This window comes from Cydia amplana, chromosome 5 (assembly GCF_948474715.1).
Source record: "Cydia amplana chromosome 5, ilCydAmpl1.1, whole genome shotgun sequence".
In the NCBI taxonomy this organism is placed as follows: domain Eukaryota; kingdom Metazoa; phylum Arthropoda; class Insecta; order Lepidoptera; family Tortricidae; genus Cydia; species Cydia amplana.
Window position 1 is genome coordinate 3,603,275 of NC_086073.1, and position 22,239 is coordinate 3,625,513.

At 39.1% G+C, this 22,239-nt stretch overlaps 1 protein-coding gene across 4 annotated transcripts in view; it reads left to right on the forward strand.

The window, feature by feature from the left end:
* Positions 1-22,239, forward strand: part of LOC134647776 (protein spire) — a 257,656-nt gene that overhangs the window by 85,883 nt on the left and 149,534 nt on the right. For all 4 annotated transcript variants that reach the window (XM_063502076.1, XM_063502077.1, XM_063502079.1 and 1 more), the window contains exon 2: positions 4,789-4,826. In XM_063502076.1, the coding sequence (XP_063358146.1) occupies positions 4,789-4,826 (38 nt within the window). The remainder of the gene's footprint in view (positions 1-4,788; positions 4,827-22,239) is intronic.

Below are 22,239 nucleotides of genomic sequence, written 5' to 3' on the forward strand. Positions count from 1 at the left end.
CAATGATTTTTTTTAATCCTGCATAAAAATATTTTTTATCTTTGGTGTAAAAATGCTCCTCCACTGCCGCCTTCAATGCTTCATCATCGGAAAATTTATTTCCACGCAGATCCTTTTTAAGATTGGGCAACAAAAAGAAGTCGCTGGGGGCTAAGTCCGGACTATACGGTGGGTGAGTAACAGTTTCAAACCCACATTCAACAATAGCTGCCTTGGCAATATGAGCAGTATGGACGGGGGCGTTGTCATGCAGAAGCATAACACCTTTGGTTAACTTTCCTCGCCTCTTTTCTTTGATTGCATCCTTTAATTGACGTAGAATGTTAGCGTAGTACTGTCCTGTGATATTTACACCTTTTTCTTTATAATCGATCAGTAATACTCCTTCACAATCCCAAAATATCGTGGCCATGACCTTGCCAGCTGAAGGGATGACCTTGAACTTCTTGGGATGAGCTGAACCCTTAATGTGCCACTGCATGGACTCTTGTTTACTCTCTGGGTCATAATGATGAACCCAGGTTTCATCTCCAGTAACTATTCTTTGCAGCACCTCATCAGGATTTTCACCGCACAGGTCAATAAAATCGGAACAACAAGCTACACGCATGTCTTTTTGAAGCCGAGTCAGCATTCGCGGAACCCATCTTGCACTTACTTTTGACATATTAAGATGGTCATGGATAATATCATGTACGGTACCAATAGAGAGATTGGTTACTTGTGCTATAGATTTTACCTTCACTCGACCATCTTCCAATATAAGTTTTTCCACTTTATCAATATTTTCTTGTGAAGTAGCTACTACAGGCCGGCCAGGTCTAGGGTCGTCTTCAACACCCTCCCTTCCACGTTTAAACTCGCTTGACCACTTTTGAATGGTAGATAAAGAAGGAGCAGACTCACGGTAAACACAATCCATTTCCTCTTTTATGGTTTTTTGATTTTTACCCTGTTTTGTCAAGAATTTTATCACGCATCGATGTTCTAATTTAGTTAACATTGTCAATTCCCACATGATGTTCATGTTTGTTCAGCAATTGCAGAAAAACAAAAGAACATCTCGGTTCGAATTATACTTTTTTTTAATGTCAATGAATAAACCTTAGCGGCCAGTAACGAAAGAAATTTTAGAAGAGGTTGTAAGATATCAATACCGAGAATATTTTGAACGCCCCTCGTAAATAAATAAATAAATATACAAGAATTGCTCGTTTATTACAGTTACTAATGTAATGTATTATAAGTCCTATACTTAGTCACCATCAGATATATCGGAGCGGGCAAGATACTTACACTAGACTTATATCGACCGGGATATGAACCGTGATTACCTTAATTTTGTATTGTTTTCGAGCTCCCGATATTTCGTACCTGAACAAGATGCATGTAACTGCGTCGAAATATCGGGAGCTCGTAAACAATACAAAAGGTAATCACGGTTTAATCCCGGTCGATATAAGTCTAGTGAAACTAACCGTGAATCATTCAAAACTGTTAAGGTACTTACAGTGATCTGAACACGCCTCTATTGTCAAAGCGCTAGAGTGCATGTTCAGATATTTTTGAGTACCTCAGCCGGTTCGATATATTTGATGGCGACTGTACAACTACAACCTTATAAACGGTTCACTCAGGCGCCTCACCAATCTGCGCCGTCAATGTGTAGACCGCCAAAGTCAACACTCCAAAAATGAATAAATTTCCAAAACAAGAAAAGAAAAGAAAAGATTTATTAGTAACATCGTTACAAGTTCTTTTCGATCTTAAGCACCTTTAAGCACCATCAAATTCGCCGGTAATGTAAACCAATTACGAAAACATTCGAGCTTTATGAAGCTCAGCGCATGCGCGGAGCTCGTAAAACGGAGGTTAATGGTCAGGTGCCGTGGAAATGCCCAAATTAGGAGAAAACACACGGATTAGATGCTGCGTCACGCTTTTCCTCGCGGCATAATCAGCTACATGTACTCGTATTTTTTGGATGATGTCAATCGATTCTACCTCCCGCGAGATTCATTTGTTTCTAAAAAACCTGCTATCTGTCGAATGTGCGAAAAGAAATAAGGCGCGCAGGGGGCCGATTTTTGAAATTCGACCGCTCGATTTCGCGTATTTCGTTCAGTAATATCTCCACTATTAGTCATGTAAATTCTACTAATAGAATTGAAAACAAGTGGTCAATACCACTACATTCCCAATTTCTATCGCTCGTATTTCAAAAATCAGCATTTCGCCGTTTTCCACCGATTTGCGAGTGACGAAATCGAGTGATCGAAATTCAAAAATCGGCCCCCTGGAGTAAAAACGCCCCGCCCCATACAAAAAAACACGCGTCAATCTAATAAAACTGTATTAATGCACACTGGCAATAAAAAAACTATGCAACAATTTTACGTTTTTAAACGCGTACGTATATCTTTACAACAAAAAATGCCAGGTTTTACATTTTTAGGGTTCCGTACCCAAAGGGTAAAAACGGGACCCTATTACTAAGACTCCGCTGTCCGTCCGTCCGTCCGTCCGTCCGTCCGTCTGTCACCAGGCTGTATCTCACGAACCGTGATAGCTAGACAGTTGAATTTTTCACAGATGATGATCTTTTGCCGCTATAACAACAAATACTAAAAACAGAATAAAATAAAGATTTAAGGGCTCCCATACAACAAACGTAATTTTTGACCGAAGTTAAGCAATGTCGGGCGGGGTCAGTACTTGGATAGGTGACCGTTTTTTTGCTTGTTTTGCTCTATTTTTTGTTGATAGTGCGGAACCCTCCGTGCGCGAGTCCGACTCGCACTTGGCCGGTTTTTTCGGATTAATTTCGTGTTGAACTAGTTTATAGAGAAGAAAGAAGCACCAGTGCAGAGAAAAGATCGAACGAGTGGGTGAGGGGCGAAAGTGACACCTGTCACAGCATATTTTCCTCTTCTACGGCTGGATAAGCGTAGAGGGTAGGGTAGGACGTGGCCAATCCATTTATTCGAGATGGGGAACCAGATATTCAAAATTTTAAAACGCTCAACCGCGCAACCACGCGTTCCGCGGTGTTTTACCGTTCCGTAGGTATCTTTTGCGACTAGCTTTTATGTTATGTTAACTAGTGACGTCAGCTTTGAGCTATTAAACCCAGGCAAGGTCAAAAGCTATGATTTACGTAATTGCTCCCTTAGCTGTCGACCCTTTTCAAACCTTTAATTACGGCTTGTTCTAAATATTGCTAAACACACTGTTTTCCCTTAAATTAGAGATTTTAACGCCCAAGTGTCAATTAGTCTGGAACCTTATGAGGGGTTGCCGAGTTTTTAACGGGAGGCGGAGAATCGCAAACTTTGGCAAGTTACATTTAAGGAACTAGTTAATGTTGTGTTGAAATTGGTGTTAAATGTCGGACAGTAAAATTCATCGTTTTGGTAATAATTCAGATCATTTATATATTTGTATGCACAAACTCAAACAGCCTCTCCACCCTAAACGCATGTATACGAGTATACGTGTCCGTTCCATCCGTTCGTATTAGAATAATGTTACTTGTTTATACAAATTAAGCTATAGCAACAACAACGCTACACATATCACTGCGGGATGTTCAGTTCTTAAGTGTCACGGAGACGTGCTGGAATTAACCAATACCTATTGGTTTTAATCCAGCGAGGAAGACCACCAACCCTATTGGTTGATTTCCGCACGTCTCCTCATATCTCCTCTCATCTCCGCCTCAGTGGAAATGCAGCATTTGATCTTAATTTCCTTGGGTAGCCGCTTTTGCTGCCAACTGCACAAGTGTCCTTATACCTAGACGCGTTCAATAGACACTTCGCGTCCTTCGCGAATCCTGTAGACACTAGACACCTAAAGACATACAGCCTTGTGAATTGTGACGTCACTCCATTAGCGCAAAACGGAGCACCCACTTAGACACGCCGTACGAAATTCCACATGCACCTTACTTAACACCGTATCAATCGAAAAGCCTCCCTGATACACATAGCTTACGGTTCATTTTCTAAAACTACGGGAAAGGGATGTACGAGGTTGACTGTAGTGAGTGGATTTGGCCAAATCACAGGTGTAGTATAAAAAGGGGTGGGTCGTCGACCTCGAACTCTGCCGGTGGAGTTACGTGGAATCGCAGTTATTAGACTGTGGCGTAACCTGCACCGCAGTGAGGAGATATATAACAGTATACAATTAGCTTTGGCGTGGCGTAAAGATCGTAGAACTCGTAGAAAAAGTTTAAAAGGACTCCTCCATAATAAATACATTGCTTAGCGGTCGTTTCAAGTTCCAATGTAACACTGCTCATCTCATCAAAAATCCATTTCATCTTACCCCAAAGCACCTTACCTAATAGGATTCTATAAATCGGTTACAGCAATGTTATGATATTAAAGAAATGTGTAATGCCTCATCAACATGTTCTATAGTATAGTGATGTGATAGTGACTAACACTTTTATCATTCGCGGGAAACTGCGTCATTTCCTATGAAGTTATTGTTGACTTCAGTATCATTTCCTGAAAGTTTGCAAGGAAACATACAAAACGCACATACTTGTCAAGTCCAAATTTGATACAGATTATAGAATAATCGTGTTCATAAATGTTTCACATAGATAACTTGAGCAAAAAGCTGAATAGACTCTCCACTCGGCAGAAGATGATTACTGTTTTGAAACTGTGTACCAGAGCGCACTGAATTAGACGAAAGGCAAAGGCAGATGATTGAATCACGGTCTAGTTGCACCTTAGCAGATCGACGATCACTAACGATCTCTGTTTGTTACAGATGACAGCAGCCGGGAGGAGGTCACCTCGGAACAGCAGGTGAGTTCAACAGGAACTGTTGATAGCGAAATTGCAAGTTCCAAAAAATTACACAATCCTTATTAAGAGTCTCACGAACCCTCCGCCAAGCAGCCGCTCCCATACGATTAAAATTCGCAACGAACACTAAAAGTACCAGACATTTTTTTTTCGTTCAGAATGTCGTTTTAAAATGAGAGCGTAATTTCGATCGTATGGCTAGGTTCCTGTGGCTCCTAATCATACCTACCTATCCTCTATCGCTTGGACTCTGTTTAACAAACCATGAGTTCGAATAAATTATATGCTTAAACCTACACCCAATCTTGCAGTTTCCGAATCATTCCGTGCTTTGTCACAAGACACCATAACAATCCCACCACGGCGGCTAAAATATGCATTCAATAAATGTAACAGGGTATAAAATGTCCGACTGTAGTTAGCTGACCGCCCCCGTCACTTCAGTTTACAATATTGTGACAGGCCTGTGAACAAGACATTGCTACTGGTTCAGAATTTGCTCTTAACAAGTCAGTTTTGTTAGTGACTGTCCGTAAAGCTCTAAAGACATTATTGTATGTTATAACGATATTAGGTTTTCACATAATTAGAGTAATGTCGAAATACTTGCCTATAAATTCAAAGGATAAATTATTTACTGTAAAATTTACTTCTTTAGACTGATCTTATATTCTGGTTTAATCTTATTGGTTAAATAGAGCGAATACCCATAATATCTTCCATATTTAGGGTTAAGCTCTCAGGTTTCTAAAATATCTTATGAATACGACCAACATCAGTAGCCGTGGCTACACGTTTCACTTAGATAATTTGATGTTCTTTTCCAAGGCTTTACTTGCCAGGACCCGTTTTATACCTATTTATACAAATTCTCTCTGTTACTCTTTATGACTATACTATATTTATCTTTAATTGATAGGCTCGTTACTACCGCTTTTAATCCCAACAATATAGTTCAACCATAATAGAATTAGGCTGATTATCACACAGCCACGGCCGAAAACTAGCATTGAACCATTGTCGACTAATGCCGCTAATAAGTACATCGTGTCGCAACAACGCCACGCATGAATGGGAGCACGCCTCCAGCGACAATGCCGACATGCAACATGGTAATGCATGAAAATACCAAACATATTTGGAACCACGTCTTTTTCAATCTTCACGGTATCCGACTTGAATAGAAATTACGAGATTAAATTGCATTTGAAAGAATCTATATTCAGATCTAATCTCTGGTAAAAATGTGATCATTGAGCAATTTAAGGGAGTTCTAGCTTGCAAATAAAAAAGCCAACAACACACATTGAGCATTACGGGAAAACTGTTTAAAGTTTTTGATGGTCATACTACAGTTACTTACATTATAAAGGAATTTATTATTGGCGCGTGTCATTCTGATGACTTCCCGAGATGCATCTGCCAAATCCAGTTTTCATCATAGCAGTCCAACATATCCACTCCTTTTGATCTCTTTTCTGGTAAAAATGTCCAGACAAAAACAGACATGAATATTTCGGAAAAACTGTTGATAGTTTTTGATGGGCGTACTATAAGTACAGTTAATTATATAGGTAGGAATGTATTATTGGCGCGTGTCATTCTGATGAATTCCCGAGATGCATCTGCCAAATCCAGTTTTCATCATAGCAGTCCAACATATCCACTCCGTTTGCGGCAGTTCAAGGCTTTCATCAAATACCAATAAAAACGTTCCAACATGGGGATAAAAGGCATGAGACTGGAAAGATGTTTACAAACATTGTACAAGACCAGTTTTGAGACAGCTGTACAAAGTAAACACAACGCGTAAAAAAAGTCTAGAAGAATGTATGAAACTGCCGTCTTCATAATACCTTTAAACCAACAACTTGTAACCATGAAACAGCATTGCAAATACTAGTTGTATCACTTGCAGCTAATTCAGTGGAACGACTGGAACGCAGAACACCCCCCGGTGAGCTTGGAATGCAATTTGTCCAATTAACTGGTATAATTATAAGTTTTGCACCTTACGAGCGAAAGATATCAAGTTATATTCAATTAATGCAACATTGTATGTTTTTATTCCACCGTATTATGGTTTAATGAATGAAAGATGATTACGACTTTTACGAGTAGCGTACGACTAATTGAATTTCAAGAGCTGGAATTTCCTTGATATTTTAGTCTTTTAATTTATACATTGAAAACAAATATACCTATACTAATTGTTTTCACTAAATTTCACAAACAAGATAATACAATTAATAATTGTTACATGATTTTTGATAACAATACAAATATTCGTTTAATATTTCTGGTGTGAGTCAAAAAACCGGAACAGTATTAAACTTTTATTTGCGGGCCAATGTCAGCGGTCGGGGCTGGATGCAACCGATTTACGATCGAACACACGCCCGGACACATCCGTGAACACGACCCGTGTAATATAGGACCCCAACACGCCGCCATAAATTCCAAGCCTTGCTTTCGACAGTTTTAGTAAGCTCACCCTAAAAAGATCGTTGGCTTTAAGGTCAATATCCTCCACACAAACGACCATAACGCGTTACACAATTGCATATAAAACAACTGCACAAGTCCGGCTGCGGATATTAACCTAATCTCCTTCGCGAAATTTAAGACTCCATTGAATACGCTGACCATTACAATTGACAGTGGCCCTAGCATGTTACCTTGTGGGACGCCGCAACGGTACCATCCGTGAGTTACCGACCGCTCCCGCCCGCCGTCCGTCAACGTGATAGATGTACGACTCGGGCGATCTGGGCTGAGAAATCCGCCTAGTTATCGTCGACAGCTGAATGGGTGATTTGGTATTCGTATTATACTAGTCTCTAACCAAGTGCCCGGAGAATCATACGCCAGAGGCGTGACATGCGCTTTGATATGGAGGTCCGGAGGCAGCCTAATTTTTCGATAGACATTGGTGTCTAGCTATAACAAATTAACAATGTCAACGTACGCTGTTTCTCTTGTGTATGACATTGACTCTTGCTGCTGTGTAAAATGTCAACATTTGAATGCGCTTCAATTATTTATATTGCTGTTTGTTAGGATCTGCCGCTTATTTATTAATGCACACAGGATGGTAGACTGGCAATGATGTGCGTATGGTTATTACTCTTTAATAGTTGAGATCCGTATCGCAAGCAGCTGCGGCCGCCGGCAGCGCCCGCAATAGGAGACTTTTGTTTTGTTTTATGTAACACTATTCATTCGCAACCAGTTCTCAAGGATATTAGCAATCTGGGTTCAATCACATCGTCCGCGGTGAATGAAATACTAACCGGCCAAACTTGGAAGTCCGGCTCTGTTATAGTCTGTTGTTGAGAAAAGCGTGGTCCGCGAGTTGGAGGATTGTTGGAGAGCAGGAACCTGGCGAAGGAAGCAGGGGCGGCGCGGCCACTTTTTGCGATAAGAATCAATCGGGCGAAAGTGAATCGATCGCTCGCTATTTATCTCGGATTATGGACGTGCGAAGTTATCGGCTACCGCGCGGTATCGCAGATATAAAAGCTTCTGTTCATTACAATACCGAACAAGGTAACGGCCTACGGTTGAAAGTTTTTAAATAGACTGCGATGCTCGTAGAATCGCTGATAAAACGCCAAATGTAAAAGATTTAAGAAAGGAAGCGCCGACTTTACTATTATAATGTGTGCCCATCTGCCAATTAATAAAATAGGTTTGAAGTGATCCGTGAATCGTGTATAAATTATTTATGAAGCTTAATTCCAATCTTGCTTAATTTATGGATAGAGTACACGAGCTTTTAATTAACGAACATTTATAAAAATAAATTAATTAACGAACATTTATAAAAATAAACCAAACTCCAATTAAAGACACGCTGTTAGTGTTAATTTTAATTGCTCTTTGCGTCATAAAGAGCGTTCTTAGACTTAAGTCGTGGAAAGTTGAAAATGTTCCAGGTGAAAATTCCACAGCATAAATGCATATAATAATGCCGACAATGCACCGTTATTATTCATTAAGTGGGCTTTTAGTGTGGAAATGATCGGACGAAGCAAACGAGCCGGCGATTACGGACCCGTTTGCGAGCCGTGACATAGATTAGAAGCCTCCTTTACTGAATTAATAGAAGCTCGCCATTGTTGATGCACGCCGTAAATAAACTGAGACAACTTTGCAGTCACGAGTTTTGGAATGTGGAAGATCATGAGCATTTGAAACAACGCGATTTACCATTTTAATAATAACAGTAGGACAATTGTGACCTTCGATACCCGCTGTTTTGTGCTGTCTCCACTATCAAATGTTTGTTTGATATGACCATTGGTGTCTACTACGGCTTATGTCAAGTTTCATCTCTTAATCTTTTTTGTCGAGTAATTGCACTGTATTGCGATAATTGACAATGATTAATAATATGTTACTTGCCGGTTTATAATTTAACATTTCTCATTTTATAACCAGAAGCTCATCAATTTAATATCTGGACTGATCTTAATGTTATGTCTGTTTATGTATTAATAACTGTTAATTAGTCATTAATGTCGCGAACATTATATTTATAGAAATTATCTTTAGTAACTCAATCCACTATATGAGGTAATATCGTCACAGTCGTCCGGTGCCTGTTTCCGGATTTGAATTGCTTCCGCCGTGAACAATAGCGTTTTGGAAAATTCATCTGCGTTCTCGTTTTGTTTGTCTTGTTTGGCGTCCCTGCAAATCTGATCGTTCACGGGTTGCCGGTTCTGACCTTCGTTTAATAGATATTAAGTGTTGTAAAATGAACGCATCTGCATTGTTTGCTTTTGCGTCCGGTCTTTATTAGACGGACAATCGGGATAAAATTGACACAGCCTCGCCAACAACATTACCAACATTATTCACTTTCAATTTGTGTCTAAAAAGATGTACGTTACGTACAGTGTAGATTTTGATTGGGTAGGTTAATTTTAGACAGTTTTTGTCTATAATTCATAATCGTCATTAGTTTAAACGTCCCAATGTTACGTATTCGTTAATTTGAGGATCTCTCCCAATTTGCTGTAATTTGTATTATATTCGTGTAGTGATTATTGTGTTTCGAGTCTATTAGTCTTTTATTTTTTTGTATAAAAGCATGTCGTACAATCAGTGTTGGCCGAAAGTTAATGCAAATTGAAAATGCTGGCCATTAACCATTATAAATTGAATCGTAAACTATAATCGTCCGATACGGTTTAAGGTTCAATTTATAATGGTTAATGGCCAACATTTTCAATTCGCATTAACTTTCGGCCAACACTGCGTACAATACATGTATGCATTAGTTCACACACATTATTTGTATGTAAATTCGCTGGATTCCTCATTAGTTGTGAAGTTGAACAATGGTGGATAACTGGACGTCCGCATTGTTTCGTGAGGTGTATTTGTGGGGAGGATCCCATGGGCCTCATCCGGCCGTCTTGCATATTCCACTGCGCTCTTTCTTTGTTCATGTGTATATATGTCTGCTTATCTGCATGTAATTTAAAAGAGCTTCCGTATTTAATATCTAGAAAATGCATGTCCAAACTTTGTTGATGGTTTGATAATTTGACATCTTAATTAAGAAAAATTGGAAGTGATTGTTATGCACATCTATATGTTGATATTATAATAATGACATCTGGATAAAAACAAGTTCACAAAATTATCATACAAGCCCTTTAAATTTACATTACTAATACGATTAAAAACTGTGAATTTACTATAAATAGATGGAACTTGTATTTATTGAGGACGCATAAATATACCGCCCATCGTAACCTCATGCACTTCATAGGTAGTAATTTTTCTCGCATAGAAAATCAATCTTTGGCCACCTTTTCCCATTATTTACGACCGAGGCGTATTCAAAACCGATGTAACGGTTGGTCCCAATGATTTAACTGCTGTTTCCACAGCATTGGACTTGTTTTCTAACGCTTCCAACAATTATACTGAAGTCCCACGACTGTTGTCCCAAATGATATTTAAATGGCTAGGGATTTAGCTTACTGTAATACCGCGGTTGCATGTCGAGTAGTGTTGTGAGAATCGACTTAATGGCGTAGTTGGTTTTTGTAATTCTTAGGTAAGAGACAACGTCACCGTTAATCGACGGTAAAATATATATAGCCGGGGAACCCAATAGTTTGTTAAAAACAGCGAGAAGAATGCCCCTGTAGAGTGGTTTAGCAATTATATGCAGAATGCACACGTAAAATGACAGCAGCGGTTAACTACCACCTTCACCATAGTAAGTAAATCCATGTATAGAGTTAGCTACTGAGTTTGCCATTATTTGCTGGAATCAATTATTATAATGCTCCCGTAGGCACTGGCCTATCGTATCGGTAATAGTATTTCAAATTAATCTAGATCGTAAGTGTTACAATTGTTCACTCATTTGCAGTTTATACTGCGGCAAAGTCATTAAAATCGAATTGAGAAAACTGACTGTGGTTACAACCGATTCTTGAAAAGGTTTATTGTAATAGACAAATGTTATTAAGTGTTCTCAAATTATTAAGCGAACTGTTATTTTTTTGCTGCAAAATGTTCGCGCTCAATGTTAAAATGCACGCAAAAGATGTCGCGGGCAAGAGCTAAATAGATACGAATGTATAAACTATATTATGTGTGCATTTTGTTTAACATTTTGCTCAAAGCTTATTTATAATCAAGCATAAAAAATAGCAAGCTCAATTAAAAAGGCACGAATCAGATAAGAGTTAACTTTGTAACCAGAATAAGTATGGATGCAGTGGATACCACTTGGATAATTGCTTTGCCGTGTTGTGCTGCATCATTAGGGCTGGCCGATCTTATAAGGCAAATTACTTCTTCAGCGATAAGGTTCAGTTACGGCGATATGCGATCTCATTCCCGGCTCTGGGATTACCGTATTTATTATTTATCTGAACCCTCGGTAGCCAATGGGTGCAAGGTAATGGCTTGCCCCGTTACCAGTTGATAGGGAGATACTAATAGGACCGTGTTCCTCGTACTCGCAACAGTTAGATTGTTCTATGATGGAATACCTCATCACATTAACTTATGAGAATATCGTAATAATGGAATGCCGTGTAATAAATTAACGTATTAAAGTAACAGTTACCTTCATCCGATTTAAGATATACGTCTTCTGAACGTTAAATTCACAGTAGCTTTATATGAGCATAAATTAACACTAGCTTCTCTGTTTTATTCGTTAGCATGACATATAAAGAATTATCATATTCTCAGGCATTTTTATAACGCGTGAAAACCCGTGTTTATTTAGGTTAGAAGCTACTTAAATGACAAAAAGCCTTTAAGTTTCGGGATTGTTGCAGAAATAGTGTGATTAATGTGACAGAACCACGCGACGTCTGTATGAATCACCGCAACTGACTTGACTAATCACCATCCGAATTCGTTCGTACGAATGTCCGATGCATTTGTCACGGCTAGCCAATTCATTTAATTGATGAATTGACTGCCATATTCGGTATCTGCGAATTTGCGAATCACGTCAATCTCCATGCTCGGTTGTTGACCAAATTTCTACTCTGATTTGTGGGCGCAGAGCTCCATCTTGAAAGTGTTCTTTCACGAAGCCGCTATTGTTGTATTTTGACTTTTGTCTATGGTTCTCAAAGATCACTCCCACGTTTCTGGTTGTAAATGGCGTTCCATTGTCCGTTGCCAACCCCCCTGAGACAATTCTTGACCTTGTTCCAAATTTTGCTGTCATTCGTAGGTTTTTGATGAACAAGTTGGTTTAACCTCGTCGAGTTTTATGGAGTCAGTACTTGGCATTGCCGTAGCTTGAATCGTGCCGGCGTTTCTCTTAATTTCTCTTTTTCAATGGTAACAAGATGTACAGGTTAATTGGCTTCCGTTTCGCTGCTATCGGTGCACCGATGCCCCGCTAAGATTAAGCAACGCGTGCCATGCAAGTCGTCGTTGAACTATCGTCGGTCATTTTTTTATTGCATTGCATCTACTTTCTATTTACAGGAAGTTATTGCAGTAAGTATTTAGTACTTGCGAGGCGCCAGCATTTTATCACTGGAACGAAGAAATATTACTTTAGTTCCTGTCGCGTGAAACCGGTGGTGGAGTCATATCTAGACACGCGGTAGCGTGTCCAGCCAAGTTCAAAGAAAAGGAACTGGCGACGCAGCAACCGTGTGTAATATTACACGAACCATTTCGAGCTACTTTTGACCCCTTCACAACTTGAAACCTACTTAACCTACACACATGAAATTTGGCACATGTATTTCCCTTAGCTTGTACAAAATACAAAATTTCATAAACATAGCTCAAACAGTTATTGCTAAATTAACGTTTAAAAACCGGCATTCACAAAAATGCCGGTTGCTGACTGACATATAGATCAAAAACCTAACCCACTTCCAGATGACCTAGAAACTTGAAATTTGGCATAAAGGTAGACTATTAGGTGTATATAGAGGGAAAAATCTGAAAACTGGAATTTATTGATATTTCGATATATTCATATTCATATTCATATTCATATTTATTTGCAGAAAAAGGGTTAGTTACAGGTCTTATAGTTAGGTTAGTAATGATCCACCTTGATCCGCTATCTCATGACAGCATGCAAATTATTCTTAAAACTACATTCTACAACATTCAAGTAGGTATTTACAAAGTACATTAATTAGCTATATACACTTATACACAATACATTTACATTAATTTAAGAACAATGGATGGAAAAAAAAATTTATACTTATAGACCAAAAACCTAACCCACTTCTAGATGACTTAGAAACTTGATATTTGGCATCAAGGTAGACTATTAGGTGCATATAGAGGGAAAAATCTGAAAACTGGAATTTATTGATATTTCGGTGGAAAAAAAAAAATTAATACTTATAGACCAAAAACCTAACCCACTTCTAGATGACTTAGAAACTTGATATTTGGCATCAAGGTAGACTATTAGGTTCATATAGAGGAAAAAATCTTAAAACTGGAATTTATTGATATTTCGGTGGAAAAAAATAATTAATACTTATAGACCAAAAACCTCACCCACTTCTAGATGACTTAGAAACTTGATATTTGGCATGAAGGTAGACTATTAGGTGCATATAGAGGGAAAAATCTGAAAACTGAAACTTTTTGACAATTAACCGCGCGTTAGCGAGGGTTTCCTTTTCAGCTTAGGCAAACTGCTTTCATGATGAATACTATAGTAACTTCTGTACAAAAAGTAATGATATCCCAACAAAAACATAAATGTGAAATGAAGGCCAAGTTCAATAGGTATTAAGAATATATGTCGTTGTTGACTCGCCGACAAATGAATTGAGATCTATACTATATGGGTGCCAAGTTCTGTGCTGTGTAGAAAATCCTGAAATTATAAAGGATTTGTCTTGGCTAGTTTTTAAAAACAAACCAAATTTTTGAAAAAGTAACATAGATAAATATATATTATCTATATATACGTAGAAACTAGCCAAGACAAATCCTTTATAATTTCAGGCATCGTTGCTTTAAACTGCATCATGTCATTCAACTTCACGAATGCCATCATGCCTCTCCAGCATTTCACGGTCGAACTAGTGTAACCAATGGTCCTACAGCACCACGCTGTATCCTTGAATTCCTTAGTCCAGTTCGATATTACAGTTCTTATTCCAACGTGTCAAGGGTGGGGTTGCTGATGGATCTGGGCGTAGATTACCGATTACACGGGTTGCGCGCGTGCGGTGGGTTGCGCGCGATTTGCACGCTCGCGACCGTTGGACTTTGGATTATCAGGCATTGCGAGCGCGGACCAAATCAACCAGTTTATATAGAACCCTGAAACGATCAAAACTGTGGCTAATTGAAGAGAGGTCCTATACCGGTTCGTCATTGTCAGCGACAACTCGGCAATTTGGAATGATATCCCTGGGCTGAAGCGATGATATCAGGCGCCGCGAATGTTTGATGGTTGAAATGGTGATGTTTACGTGCTGATTTGCAAAGTCGATACTAACGGTTAAGCTTAAACATTTTCCTAGCCATTCCAAATATTCCAAGAATTCAATATAGTAATGAAGATGAGGATAAAATACAAACATAGATTTCTGAGCCTGGATGAAGAGCCTAAGTAATGAAAAATTGGATAACTTTAAGAAATATTAACAGTTATTAAATCTATGAAACTGAATTGACGACCTGAAATAATCATTTACTGTGAGGACCTTGGCGCCCCAACATGAGAACTTTACACCAAAACCACCTGCTACAAACTATTACAGTTGCGGCAGTCATTGCTCGCAAGCAACAAATATTAGCAATCATTATGCCGCGAACATCGCAACAATGCTAAAATTATCGCGGACAGGTGGGGTCTAATCGCAGAGGGAGGTAGTCCATGGTACATGGTAGTTATCGTTGTTTGGTCGGTCGTTAGTGGTTCATGTTTATGCCACTCTAGTCATATTCCCATTGCTGAGGCAATTCTATTTATTAGACATACCAACATATTCGTGATCTCTAGATCCTCAACAACGATGTGTAATCGAGCGATATAGCTTATACTGGCTCATTTGAGTTTTTAAATTGTTCGTGCTATGTTAGCCATTGGAATCAAACCGCTGGGACGTGTGTGGACTGATGATGAGGCTGATTGATTGGCCTGCACACATTAGGTGATGCATAATGCAATAATGCAGTTTTGGACGGAATTTGGCTGTTACGATGCTGTCACGTAAACGTGAACAGTTTAAATATGGCCTGTTAATTCAGTGATAGACAATGCGATTTTAGTAACTAAATAACTGACATTAGAGGTTTTTACAATATCACCTCGGTTAATTGATAAATATCAGCGCATGCTTTTGTTGCTATGAATACGTGAAAAAAACCGAATTCAGTAGGTACGTAAGGTAAGTAGTCTTCAACGACAAAGATGTGATTTTGTGTTGAAGCAAAACTTCATGAACATTGTAGGCACTCCTTCCTATTTATGGATTTATCTAGCTAGATTGATTTCCGAAGTATATATAATATCTTTGTGTGTGTATTAGGTAGGATCTATCTCTTGTGTCTTTTACCTATTATTAGTTTCCAGAGCAAAAGTTTTGCCCAGTAACATTTTTTGTACTTCCAAATGATCATTATAGACAGAATAGTAAATTTAAAGCCACCATTAAAGAAAGTTATTGCCCATCAGCTGTTCGACCAGCCCCCATAACCGGCTTTGGCTCATTGTGCTATAGTCTATTGAGTGCGCGAGTCGAAGGGATAGAGCAACCGATATAAGATTGTGCATGTGAATTTTAATTAATCAGTACTTATTCAAATTTGACGATATAACGGCAAGGCCTCAAGTATCTAGAAATTCGGCAGGTTATCTTAGAACCGCCAAAACACGACTACGCACGCTAGGCACGCGCAGTGAAGTGAAGTGAAGTGTTGCTGGTGCACCCTCAGCGTGTAGTTTTGGGTTTCTTAAAGAGCCGCAAATGTTGTATCCAGTGGTGTATGAGCCGCAGTTTGCTGACTACAGGGGCCAGATAGTAACACAGAGTCTTACGAGAGGTAGGGCACAGCGAAATGTCATCTCGCTTTAATCTGGAGCAGCCCAACTGTGGGAGTAACCCACCTTACAGAAGACAACAGCCATTATAACACTGCGTCTTACCCTGTAGATACATACGTAGTGTTGTATTCCTGATGGTGACTAAAGCTCCCAGAACTCCGAACCCTTAAAGGCTGGCAACGCACTTACAACCTCTGGTGTTGCGGTTGTCCATGGTAATAAATGTAATAATTACTCGTTTCCCTTTTATATTATAAAAAATACCCCTTCGCGTCTTGCTCTTCCTTAGCACTATATTACGTGGGTTCATTACAGACGAGGTCATCTTACACTGGTGCCCGAAGACTCGAATTATAGCTTGCGCCCGCGTAAAACGTCCAGGGAATGCGTTGCATATTCCCGCGTGCCACTGACACTGTGAACTTAAACCCTTCAGGCCCACGGCCAGTTCCGATCCGTACCTAGTTTCCAGGTCGCTCATCTTGATTGTTCTCGATTCCTGACGTCCGAGGCCTAATAGCTTTGTGGTTCTCAAACTGTTGTGGTGCTTTGGTAACAACATATTTTTCAGTGTGGTTCAAATTTTGTGATCGGTAAAAAATAGAACACCGAATCTCCACCGATTATCTTTATCAGTTTCCGATCCTACGGCAACTGAACCTCATTAGAAGGTTTAGCACTTTTAGCTCAAACGGATTCGATATTAGGCGGAAAATAATAAAAAGAAATAAACAGCGCTACCAAAATCAGCCTATGTTAAAAAAGTAATTGAATTCGAGAAGGAAGCATATACATACTCGCACGTCCCACCAATTGAATTAAAGGGAAAAAAATGGTGTTGATAAGATGTACGAAACTTTTTTTCTTTATCATCGACATACTGAGTATATGTCGGCGTGCTGAAGTTCAAGGCGCATAGCATATAGCAATTCGCCATTAAGCACCGTAAAGATAAAACGATTACCGAATCCGAAAAAGATAAATTGTCTCCAATTAAGATGACATTTATTGGTTTTATTGACGCGAATGTGTATATAAATAATGTAGATAGTAAATAAAGAGTCGATCGGGGCCGCGGCAGATGCTGTAACGGTCCCGCCGCGCCCTGGAGGCTTATTCGGATAGTTGTTTCTTGTTACCAAACGGTTATACATATGATCGACAGTAACATTTCCGGTTGAAAAAATGTCACTGTTTACAGTTGACAGATCATCCATAGATCCATAACCGTTTGAGAACAAGAAATTACTATCTGAATAGTCCTCCTGTACACAATCGAGCTCGTAATGGAGGAGTTAATTTCATTAGCACACTTTACTCGATATCTATGTTTGCTACTTATTATCGGTTAACGGTTACAATATTTGATATTAAAGATGTTTGAACTGGAAGTTGGAAGCAATCTAGCTGGGTGGCTGAAGATTATGTGTTGATAATGTTTAACATATAACAGTTACAGATAATACATAGTTTTTGAGGTTAAAAGAGACTTGAAATGAACGAATGATAATTTAATAGAATGGAAACATGCGAACACGTGTAAACAATAAATAAATAAATTCTACATTTAAAATTATTAGGTACGCTTACAGTTTTATGTGCGTAATCGACTCTTGTTGTGTAGTTAGTCATGTGGCCTCACCACGACTCAACACACATTACAGTTACAGAAGGAAATACAATATTTGTTTACCTAACGTACTCTTATCCACAATCGAAAGCCGATGCTAGCTGCGGTCACAAAGCTAGTAATTCAATAATACGATGAAACGATGATACGTCCACACCTAGAGCCGACACGACTGCAAAACAGGCACTTCCTACTCCACCACTCAAGAGTTTTCGCCAGCTAATCAGAATCAAAACACTCGTAACCCCTTTTCATTTCTCTTCGTGCCGCAAAGTTAATCAAACGAGAGCACACGCAATTCTGTTTTTTCCATAACGTACCTGTCCGTCAAACGAAATTAAAGTTTTCATTTTAACTTTGTTACTATTAGAGATTTGTATAATTAAAGTTCCGCTATTCAGGTGTACGAAAAGCCCATCATTACAGTCCCATTCACGGCTTTCGATTGAATCACTGCCTTTAATATACCAACCGACTTTTTATCATCACGCTGGCCAAATTGACCAATATACATTTCTTGTGTTCTACAAAGCTCCGAAACCAGTTCCAACAAACTAGTAACCTTATTATTAAGCTCCAAGCTTCCAAACGTGTTAAATCTATGACTTGTGTTAGCATTTTTAAATTGAAATCGTCTTCCGTTAAAAACGAACCATTGGGACCGGTTCCGGTCATTGATACATCGATATATCAACGTTTCGTACGACCGGTTCTCATTCGACCGTTAAATCTCGAAGTGATAACAGCAAGTGTTTGATTGGTTTTTGCGTGTTCCTACTAATGCGCTAATATTGGCAGTTGTTCGTTTAAATCTGTTTGCACAGTAAACGAGGCACGCTTGTTGCCGTTGTTTGAAAAAGTAACGTGCAATTGATTTCCTTTTCGAGCGCAGTTTCCAACGTTCAGCTTTCCATTATTATGTATTCTCGGAGTAAAGAGGGACTTTCCTCGGAATTGCTGGGTTGTCGCCGCGCGATACCATCGCTTGGTTATCCCATTAGACAAGCATTCTGGCTCCTTAGCGCATGCTTATCTTACCATCTTGTAGATGTGGGAAATACTTACTTGAAGGCCCGCATATTAACCCGTATTAGCACTCAATTGACTGGTACAGGTGTTGAATTGAGACAGGCGTACAAATTGCTAATACATATGTTCATGAAGGCTGCAGTGCAGTAAATAATAAATATAGTATATAGGACAATCTTACACAAATCGACCTAGTCCCACAGTAAGCTTAAAGTGGCTGTTGTTGAGGGTACCAGACGACTTGGTACTTGTCTCAATAGTAGTATTATTTGCACACAATGTACTGAACTGAAGTATTTTCAATCAATGTTTTTTTATCATGATCGTGTATCATCATTGCCCTACTAAACCACAGTAACTTACATCAGCTTCGCTACTTTTTACTGCGACCAATAAATTCCATTATCTTTATGACTTTCATGAAACATAAAACTTTCAGCACCCGTTTCGCTCATACTTATTTATTATCATTCTGTTATATTAGAAACTTGTTAAATAATATTACAAGTGCAAGTGCGGAATCGACTTCCTTGATACCTGCTTTTAATGATATGTATAACTTTCTTTAATTCCATTTCATATTTACTTCTATGATAGAGTTATCTATCGTTTTCGCTTGTTATACTAATGATTATTTCTCCTAATAAAGCAAAGTAGGTTTACAAGTAAATTTTATGTTTATTTGTGCCAATGTTGAAGTTAATGGCACAGGATCTAATAGAAACGGAAAGAGACGATTGTTCCATTAAAAAATAGTAAGTACCTACAACTTGTGACTTAAATTAACAAAAATCCTATTGGCATGCCATACTTTCAAAATGGAGGTTTCCTTAATCCACAAACGTTAGATACTCTACTGATTTATAAACCAAACACGATAACAAGTGGTTACACTATCTACAATAAGGATTAAGGCTAGCATAGAGGTAATTAACGTCCCGATAAAATGTTGTAATATGGGGTCCCATTCAGATTGCTTGCCGAATGCAGGCAAGTCCATTGTAGAACATCAGAGCTCTCCGAACACGTGTAGTTCCTTACGGATCTAAAGACCGCGTTACACTGGATCTAATAAGGCCTAATAACTTGACTTGCCCGTGTAACCACCTTTGATGGGACTGCCTTTTTAATGTAATGGGCCGCACGTGGCTATGGCGGCCACATATTCCAGCGTGAGCTTCGTCAGTTGTTAATTGCGTAGACCTCGACCTGTTCTACATGTATCATCGATCTTAAAACCTGATTTAAATTAGGTACTTTATTAGTGAAACATTTTATTCGCCATTTTGAAGAGTCGTAAAATTACAATTTAAATATTCGTTAATTTTAAATTTACCATTCTGACGTTGATTTTTGCTTTCTTTCCAGGTAAACTATGTTGAAGCTACTACTCGATTGCATTGCACTTGGACATTATGGTATTATTTTAACTGTATGAACAGACTATAATTTCTGTAAAGGTAAGGTCGTCTGTCATGTTTGCCAGGATCGCTTAACCTTCACGATATATTCTAACAACATCAAGGAATAACTACATATTGAGTATGGCCTTTCTGAAGTCAAATAACTTACAGTCTCTCGGGTTCTTCAAAGTATCTGTCTCGTAAGCTGTATCATTAGCAACAATGGCGATTACGATTAGCGTTTTTGCGACGACCGCTGCGTCGGCAGGTGACTCTTCGGAATGCGGCGCGCAGTTGCCGATGCACCTGCTGTTGTCTAATTTCGCTGTGGCAATTTTAATGTGCATTGTTGTACTGTACTGTCCTACTATTATGGTTAAGTTTAAGGTCATATGTGGTGTTATTATGGCATTTTTAGTTAATTAATGGTCTTTCTATCAAATTTTATGTTCGGCCTATAATTAATGTGCTTGACTATTAGTATGCCAGGTCATTATTAGGTTTACCTGTCTCTAATATAGGCAGGTGGTGCATAATACAAGCTACATGAATATAATGTACCTATAACAGGTTGTGCTACATATATTTAGAATTGTTTCAGTCTGTATTTACTTCCGGAATTTAAGTAAATTTTTGTGAATAGACACATTAACGATAATAAATATATATGTTGTGGACAGACTTCTACATATAACAATGAGTAGTAAAGTCAGGGGGGTTTCACTCCGCAGTTTAGGTACATTTGGCCGGCGCGCCCACCGTACAGGCGTATAGCAGTGGGCTGCCGCTCGGCGCGCACGATAGTCGTGTCACATGGCGCTCGCGCAAAATTGAAAATACACAATGGCTTCGAAACTTACTTCCGCGAGAATCAGACATGCTATATTCGGATAAAAAATGTATGTTTACATAATCAACGTTTGTAATTCCTACATTTTTATCTTAAAAACAATAAATCAGTGGGTATAGGTATAAAAACTTGTCAAGTGATAACCCCGTGCCGACACTCACAGCTCGGTCATAAAACTGCGGCGCGCAAAGGAGATTCACGGTTCGTGCGCGGTTATAAGTTTCAATTTTGCTTGCAGGCGGCGATATAGGTGTAATTTTATACCTAAACCTGACTTTTGTGAAGGAGTGAATTTTTAACCGCCTTCAAAAAAAAAAAAGGAGGTTCTCAGTTTGACCCGTATGTATGTATGTATGTATGTATGTATGTATGTATGTATGTATGTATATTTGTTCGCGATTATCTCGCGTCTGGCTGAACCGATTTTGATGCGGTTTTCAGAAAAGTGTTTCTTACATTCTGGAGAAGGTTTTAGTATACATAGATCTGAGCTGATGCTGAACCCTGGCTGTAGCTAGTGGAACTCAGGTTTGGTGCAACATAGGCTCACGCTGTTTTGGTCATCCGACACGCCTTGATGAGCACTTGGGAGAGCAGTACCCAAGATAGAGCTGATGCTGAACCCTGGATGTACCTAGTGGAACTCGGGATGTACCTAGTGGAACTCAGGTTTGGTGCAACATAGGCCCACGCTGTTTTGGTCATCCGTCTCATCTTGATGAGCAATTGGGAGAGCAGTGCCCAAGCTAGAGCTGATGCTGAACCCTGGCTGTACCTAGTGGAACTCAGGTTTGGTGCAACATAGGCCAACGCTATTTTGGCCATCCGTCACATCTTGATGAGCACTTGGGAGAGCAGTACCCAAGATAGAGCTGATGCACCAAACCACCCTGGCTGGCAGGGTTCACCCTGGCTGTACCTAGTGGAACTCAAGTTTGGTGCAACATAGGCCCACGCTATTT